Source organism: Octopus bimaculoides, chromosome 19, assembly GCF_001194135.2.
Source record: "Octopus bimaculoides isolate UCB-OBI-ISO-001 chromosome 19, ASM119413v2, whole genome shotgun sequence".
Taxonomy (NCBI): domain Eukaryota; kingdom Metazoa; phylum Mollusca; class Cephalopoda; order Octopoda; family Octopodidae; genus Octopus; species Octopus bimaculoides.
This window is the reverse complement of record NC_068999.1, coordinates 2,475,003-2,483,521: the sequence shown is the minus strand read 5'-3', so window position 1 is coordinate 2,483,521 and position 8,519 is coordinate 2,475,003. Positions and strand designations below refer to the sequence as shown.

General features: G+C 36.0%; 1 protein-coding gene across 1 annotated transcript in view; it reads left to right on the top strand.

Annotated features, from left to right (window-relative positions):
* LOC106880381 (thioredoxin 1) overlaps window positions 1-5,058 on the top strand; it is a 10,403-nt gene extending 5,345 nt beyond the window's left edge. The window contains exons 2-5 of the mRNA XM_014930284.2: window positions 231-335; window positions 1,834-1,893; window positions 4,041-4,106; window positions 4,926-5,058. Of these exons, the coding sequence (XP_014785770.1) occupies window positions 231-335; window positions 1,834-1,893; window positions 4,041-4,106; window positions 4,926-4,988 (294 nt within the window). The 3' untranslated portion in view covers window positions 4,989-5,058. The remainder of the gene's footprint in view (window positions 1-230; window positions 336-1,833; window positions 1,894-4,040; window positions 4,107-4,925) is intronic.
* The last annotated feature ends 3,461 nt before the right edge of the window (window positions 5,059-8,519 follow it).

Sequence of the window (8,519 nt, the reverse complement as noted above, 5' to 3'; positions counted from 1 at the left end):
CCCCCCCCCGGACTTTTTCTTTATAAGCTTAGTACTTGTTCTGTCAGTCTCTTCAACATCAGTTGTCAAGCATTGATTAACCAGGGATTATAGAAGATACCAGCCTAATGTGCCATGCAGTGAGATTGAACCTGAGATCATGTGATTGGAAAGCAAATTTGACTACACCGCCTTGCCATCTCTTATAAATTAAATGTTTTTTTTTTTTTTTTTTTTTTGTCTGATTGTAGGAACAATTTAATGAACTTTTGGCAGAAAACAAGGACAAGCTTATAATAATTGATTTCTTTGCACAGTGGTGTGGGCCTTGCAAGATGATTGCTCCCAAACTTTTGGTATGTTCGTTTTTCATTAGAATTTTTGTGTCCTCATTAACCCTTCAGCATCCAGATTCTTCTGTCAGATGTAATGCTTCTTCTTTATTCCCATTGTTTTGACTTAATCATGTCTTATCTCATAGCTTGAAGATTTCAATGATGTGATTGTTTATTTTTTAAATGATATTTGCAGTGTATGTTTGAGGGGCTGGATATGACTGGTTTGAATGCCGACGGGGTTAAAGACCCTTTGTTGTGCCCATAGTTTTTTCAGCTGCTCCAAGATGAATGAGACCAATGCTGTTAATGGCCTTTCTTCAGCTGTTTCAAGTTGGCAACTTCAGGAAGAACATGACCAGGGGAAGAATTTCAATGATTATGATGTCCATACCATCACAGTTCTTTGTAGTCAATATCTTTAAGGCTCAGCCATTCTCTGTCAGCTCACAAGGGCACTGCTCTTCTTTCCAGCTTTTACAGAGCTTCCATTTTCAATAGCCACAGATCAGTAACCCTTTCAATACCAACCCGGCTGAAACCACCTGGACCATCTCAACACCCACCAGGGGGTGGTAGCACCCAGTTTGAAAACCTATGCATTAGGTCATTTAGATAACAAAAGCTTTGACTTAGCTTCTGTTAAAACTGCTGTTGTTTAACAACTCAACACACAGGAAGTCTTGGTTGTGTGTCAGAGATGTCTCTATGTTTTGTATTAATGTCTCTGGTCCTGAGTGCACAGTGTCCAGCATTCTTATTCATTGGACATGGCCACACTCCAAATTGGTTTGGGATTCTATGATATTAATTAGAACTTTGGTCTTTCGATCTTTGCATCATGGACCAGTTTTCTAATTTGGGAACCATGGTCTCAGCCTATAAGGTACCCAGTGATTTTCAATATGAACTTTTGTACTGTAATTTTGACATGTATTATGAATAAAAATGGGCAAAGCACAATAAAGCCTTTGTTAACATTGACTTTTTTTTATTCTTTTACTTATTTTAGTCATTAGACTGTGGCCATACTGGAGCACTGCCCTGAAGAATATATCAATCCCAGTACTTTGTTTTTAAACCTGATGTTTATTCTGTCAGTGTCTTTTGCCAAACTGCTAAGTTACAGGATCATAAACACACCAACGCTGGTTGAGCAAACCTACTGGTTTATGTGTTGTACTCATGATCACAAAATTGTGGTTTCGATTTCCAGATCGTTGAGCAAAAAAAAAACTTCATTTCACATTGCTCCATGAAACTAGGAATCTGGCCGTTATGAGTCAGTATGACTTGAGAAGGTAACTTTGTCCATTCAACTGTAAATAAGTAATCCTGCAACTGACTGGCATTGCATTTCCAGGGAGAATGTTGTAATTTTGGTCACTTGTATGTCGTGGAAACGGAATAATTGGTTTTATGAGTGCTTGGACACAAGGGAATGATGATGATGATCAGTTTTTCTATGAAATAAAATATAGAATCCTTTTTTTTTCTTTTTAATCTTTTTTTTACACAGGCAATGGAAAAAGACCATGATACAGTCCTGTTTTGCAAAGTGGATGTTGACGAAGCACCTGTAATTTCTTTTTTCTTTTCATTATCAATTCTTCAAACTTTATTAATTTACAATTGTTTGGATAAGGTTCTAGGGGGTTTTTCAGTTGAGAAATAATCCTTTTGATATCAGACTTTTATTACTTCTATTAATCAGTGTATAAAATTGGTGTTTGAAATACAGCTAGATGTGTTTTATGTGATGGAACTATTTGACTACTGAAGTGCTTTGATGATATTCATGTTATAATGATAGACCTTGGACGTAGTTTTTGATTAAAATACAAACAAGTTAGTGATGAGACCCAGGGAAGTCGTGTTATGCAGGCTTGCTTCTTGATTGAAGAAATCTCATGAACTTATCCAAACATTTGTCATTGAAACTGATGAGCTGTCTATACTTGCTAGAAATAGTTGTGTTAGTATTAACAAGGTTTGATTGATGATAAATGGCTCATAAATAATTGCGTATGAGAAGAAAAACCTGGTTATTCTCAAGTTGTTAGGTTTCCTTGCTAAATTTGCATTGACAATGACTGGGAGTCCCATAATTACCATATTTTCTGGCAAACTGGTTGAATTTTTTAGCTCAAAAGTTTTTTTTACAGCCAAAATAAGTTGGTCAGTTTATACACGAAGATGACTTTGTGAAGTACAATGGGATTTGGGAAGACCGTGGCAACGTTGAATGTTTACACAAAATACTACGTTGACTTGTAAGCTGGAAAATATGGTTATGTGATCAGAATTAGGATCTACTAATATAAAGACAGGGTTGAAAAGACCTTTTAGCCAGGTCGAGGAGGGTTCCATGATAAAATGTGCTCAGTGTACTCAGTAAGGTGGTCGATGTGAAGAAAGGCTTTCAGCAATTGAAACCACGGCAAAATATAACATTAGGCCTCCAGGTGTGGTCTTCTAGCCACACCTAAGATGGCATTTACTCTAAGATCTGTCAGAGACTCAGTTGACCTGTTTAACCTATCTCAGCCTGAAAAAGCAGACACAAATAATGGTGATGTTTTGTTCTGTTTATTATATTACAGAGCTACAGTGGCACATACATTAAATATTTCATTAAATGAACCATCATGCTTGGCTCTCAATAGCAGACTCATACTAGAAACAGCAGCCGGACTATCTTCGATTCACATCCAGCCATCTCTAAAAAAAAAAACAAAATTAAAGTGGAAGGACACATTACGCCATGTGTCCTTAGTTACACAATACCTGAATAAAAAGGTGGGATTGTCATGGCTGGAACACATTTCCCCATTGGTTTGAAATAATCTGGTGCTAAACTATAACTTCAATAGCCACCAGTAGAAACTTTAGATCGTATCCAAATGTCATTTCAAAACAAAAAGAATGCATATTAATGTAATTCTTGATGTGTTGTCTAAAAATCAATTTGGTTGACCATGGCTGGAATGTCTTCAATTAGAACTGATTGGGGCAAAACAACAATAACAACTACACACCAGCAGGGATATATCTCTATTTGGAATCTTGACCTTCTAGAAATAGCAACTAAATCCCTCTCTATTATCTTCAATGAAGGACATATTAGATTGTGCAGTTCTAGATATACACTGTGGAATGGAAAAGGTGGGACTGGTCACAGCTGAAACATCTTTGACCACATGTGTTCAACCAGGACCTGAGCTAGGACTAAAATGACAACGAAGGGCACGAGATAATCTCATCCTTGATGATGGACAATCTACTCTTTGAACTCCAATCCTTCCCCTGACCTGTGTGTCCTTCCTTTAAGTCGAAGCATAGTGATACAGCTGCAATTGTGTGGTTAAGAAGATTGCTTCCAAACCACATGTTTTTGGGGTGCAGTCTTACTGTATGTTGTGGCATCTTGTGCAAGTGGCTTCTACAATAGTTTCAGGCCAACCAAAGCCTTGTCAGTGGATTTGGCAGGTGGAAACTGAAAGAAGCCCATTGTGTATGTTGATGTCTGTTTTTATGTTGAGTTATAAAAACAGTTTTACATTGAACTGAATGACTACTCACTACTTGTTGTAGAGGACATATTTTATAGCTAGATGTGTTGACAGTGACTTTGAAGTTTTTGCCTGCTTTACCTTCATCATATTTTTATATATATGTGCACGTGTATTGTGTATTATATACAATGTGTCTGTTATATTATTGCAGGATGTAGCAGAAGATCAGTGTATCTCTGCCATGCCAACATTTAGATTCTACAAAGGAGGTGATAAAGTGAGTATTTACTTTTCTGGAAGTCAAACTGCAGAGTTTTCATTTTCATTAATTAAAGACACACAACGAGAAAAATTTGGTGGCTTTATGCACAGATGGTCAAATGGCAAAAAATTTGTCTTCACAACTTGTGGCCTGTGTCTTCCATCATAGCTAGATTGACCAAAACTGTGCTGAAACCCATTACATGGATTGTAACCACATCTTGTTAGATACTGTGTCAGAATATGTTGTCAAATGGCTGTGAGTTTAACAAGTTCTCGTGGTTTTGGCTTCAGTCTCACTTTGGCCAATTACCCTCTGGTGTCCTGGACTGACCAGAGCCTTGTGAATGAATTTGAGAGATTAAAACTGAAAAGAAGTTTGTCGTGCATGTTTGTGTGTGTTGGCACACATCTATCTGTTACCAGTCATGGAATCCATAGTAATACAGACTAGTATTTTGCATATCATACTTAACTAGTTTGTCTTGAGAATGCATCTCAAGACAAACACACACTTTTATCTGTATTATATTCAAAATGATATAATGTTGTATGGATTAGATGTGTTACCATCCTATGGCAACTACAAATCTATTCTCATCCTTTCGCTTTACACTAGTGCTGATGACATGAAGGAAAACACTGTACATTCTGTAAAGTGGTGAGTGCTAGGAAGGGGATCAGCTATAGAGACCCTAGACGGAGCACGATGCAGTCCTCTCTCACTCATATTCTATCAAGACACAGAAGCTGGATTGTTAACTAACAGTATACACATACACACACACAATCACCTGGATTCTTAATTAACAATATTTTTCTTTTTTTTTGCCAGGTTGATGAGGTAATAGGGGCATCTGAAGAGAAAATTAAAGCAACATTAGAAAAGCATAAATAAATTCAAATGAACTTGGATAAATATTTCATCTTTTATAATGATTAAATAATGTTATGTCACAATTTAAAAATACTTTTGCTGTTTTTTCTTCTTTTTTGGGGCATGTATTTTCTTTATTCTCATATGTTTGCATGTGTATTTTTATTAACTTAAAATTTCCTTCTGACTGTACAGTGTATGCTCAGAAGCTCAACTGGCTGCAGTCAGTTAAACACCCACAAAATTATTAACCATTGTGCCAACAACCACCTTTTTGAGTTCCATGTGTCTAACACATGTGGGCATGCCAAGCACAGCTCCCATGACTTTCAGAAACATTTTTTCATACTCAGAGTTGCTGAAGCATGGAACAAACTACCTGCATCAGGTGTTAGATGCCTAGACATTGCATCCTTTAAAATTGCCATCACTACACCTGATAACCCCCACCTCCATACACTGTTCACTTTCCGGACTTTTCTACAGAATTCTATGTACTATACATGCACCTTTGATAAGCTGCAGTGCACCTGAGCACTGTACACAATTTCGTTATATCTTTTTAAAGTTTGTTATGCAATTTCAGCTATCCAAAATGGTTGCTTTCACTGCATACATAACAAAAAATATACCATGGGCCTCTGTCTGTCAATTTTTTCTCACAAGACCCGAGAGAACAAGGTAGTTGCCACAATGAAATCAAAAAGCAAACATTTTAACTGCATAGCCATGTCTATGTTTATCACAGAAGCTGGTAACAAACTGATAATGCTTCATTTTTTTTCCCCCCTTGTGGCTGTGTGGTTAAGAAGCTTGCTTCCCAACGGATGTGGCACCTTGGGCAAGTGTCTTCTACTATACAGACCCTGGCTGAATGAAGGCCTTGTGAGTGGATTCAGGTGACGGAAACAGAAAGAAACCTTTTGTATATGTGTTAGTGTGTGTGTGTTTATCGTTGTCTAGACATCATGTGATATGGTCATAAAAGAGCCTCACCATTCTGTGAATAACCTGTCCAGCTATGTGAAAATATACAATGGGCTTCTTTCAGTTTCCATCTACCAAATCCACTCACAAGGCTTTGTTCAGCCCGAGGCTATAGTAGACGACACTAGTGGAGAAGCAAGCTTCTTACCACACAGCCACGCCTGCAATAGCTGCCTGCTGCTACAGAGGGAAGAGAACCAGCTGTAAAAACAACCCTGAGGTTTGAACCATTCCAAACAGGAAAAAGAAAGAAAAAAAAGTTATCTAAAATCCAATTTTTATAACAAATATTTTACTTGTTTTTTAAAATGTTTATTTGGTATCACATTCCATCATTGCCTTTGTTTGTGTGGAGAAAGTTTGTCTGCAATGGGGGACAGGGTTAGGGACAATTGGTGTCACTCCACCTCTGGCGGTCAGAGGACACTTTCTTTAAAAACGTTTTTATCATTAAACCGTCATCAGTTGTTGAAAGAGTGGTAATGCAGCATATATATATATATATATATATCTCTAAGGTATGTGTTTGTATTTAGGGGAAGAGAAGCAATGCAATTGATGAATTTTGGAAGCAATTTTTTAAGCTTACAGTGCAGTCTATGTAAGAGTGCAAACCATTACTGAATGTCGTCAACATTCTATATAGCAAAGACCTTGTAAACGAAATCTTTTCTACCTTCTATGCTACAAGTTAATACGTATATTTATAGACATAGGTGCAAGCATGGTTGTGTGGTAAGAAGATTGCTTCCCAACCACAGTTTCTAGGTTCAGTCTCAAAAGGATGAGACGATGCAGTAATGCCTTGGTGTAGGAGTTAATTTATTCCCAGAGACCACTCGCAAAGCAGAGCAATAATTTCCCATAGGAGCAATGTTATAAATCGTAACTAATTCCCAGAAAATTATTTTATCTATAAAATTTATAATACTCGTAAATAAACAGCAATAAAACAATAGAACGTAAAGAGTATTTTATGTAAAGTAAAAAGAATGTCAAAATCATATATAATAAAAAATATTATCATAACCATTTTCTGAATCACTTTCACTCGTACTCGACTCGTGCACACCATCACTTGTAGACGTGATTGTCGATTCACAAGCACACGTAGATAGATTTGTAGATTTTTTTTTTTTTTTTTGAAAAACAAGCCTAGAGTTGTTTGCCTAGAAGGAGCTTTTTTCTTGCTCGCTATAAATTTCTTGGTAACACACACAAGCATTTTGGTAGTAGAAACTTTTGCACTTCATTCAAAATTGGATTTGTGCTCGAGAAATAAAACTCGTAAACCTGGAGTCTTGTAAAGTGAGGTGTTACTATATAAGATTTAATTCAACACAATGTGAATAAATGAACATTCCATTTGACAGAGTAATCTGAATGCTAAAGGGTTAAACTAACCTCCACCCACAAAGCTGAGTATTACTAGTTCCTGTAGCTTTTATTAAATTGAGAACTGAAATCAATTTCTAAATAGGAAATCCGATTTTTATCTCTTAATTTCGAATGAATCACCAGCGATGTCTAACAGCGTTAGTATAAAATATGTTGATAGGATTACCGCAAGAAAAATTTAGAAAAAAAAGAAATATGAATTTCAATGAGAGAAAAAGATATTGATTGATCAAAGAAAATAAGTGAGGCACAAGAAAGCTAAAATGAAGTTTCAAAGATTGCTTAATTCCAATTATAGTTCAGGGGTGAAATAAAGGCTATATTAAAAGGAACAAACAGGTAGGTAGGCACATAACATAATTAGTTGAGTATTGAATAAAATATGTTGTAATCTGATCGCGTCCCCAAGTTCAAATGGCACCAGGATCCACTATGACTTTCATCTTCCTACGATTGAAGAAAACAAATGCTGGGGCCAATAATTTAACTATACCTTACAAGGTAATGGCCATGATCCAGTGATTGTAACTAATCAAACAACAACAGATATAATAACTATTCAAAGACAAGATTTGATGAGAAATCTTGAAAGAAATTAGTGGATCCTAAGAACACCTCGGAAAGGAATGCTACTATTCTATTTGCTTCAGTAATTGGACTATGGTCATGCTGGAGCAAGCATCAGAGAGCATAGCTGAACCAACCCAGAATTTGTGCGTATGAGTACCTACATTTATTTATATGCAAGACATACAAATATATAACGACATAGATACAGATATAGGTTTATCTGTGCATGTGTCTATATATATATATATATGTGTATGTGTGCATATATATATGTATATATATATACATATATGTGTGTGCGTATATATATGTGCGTGTGTATGTATATATATATATTAGAGAGAGATATAAATATATATTTATATAGATATTGACCTATGTCTATACATAAATATACACACGTTATATATATATATATGTCTCGTGTGTATATTATTTGAAGCTGATGATTACGACTCCTCGCTACTGAGTTTCTTGCATTTCTTCCGTCAGGCAACAAAAACCAATAAACATCTTTGAACAAATAAATAACCTCTACAACCTGTATTGAGTACTCTTTCTCCAGTCCATATATTCAAACATTTTATATATATATAT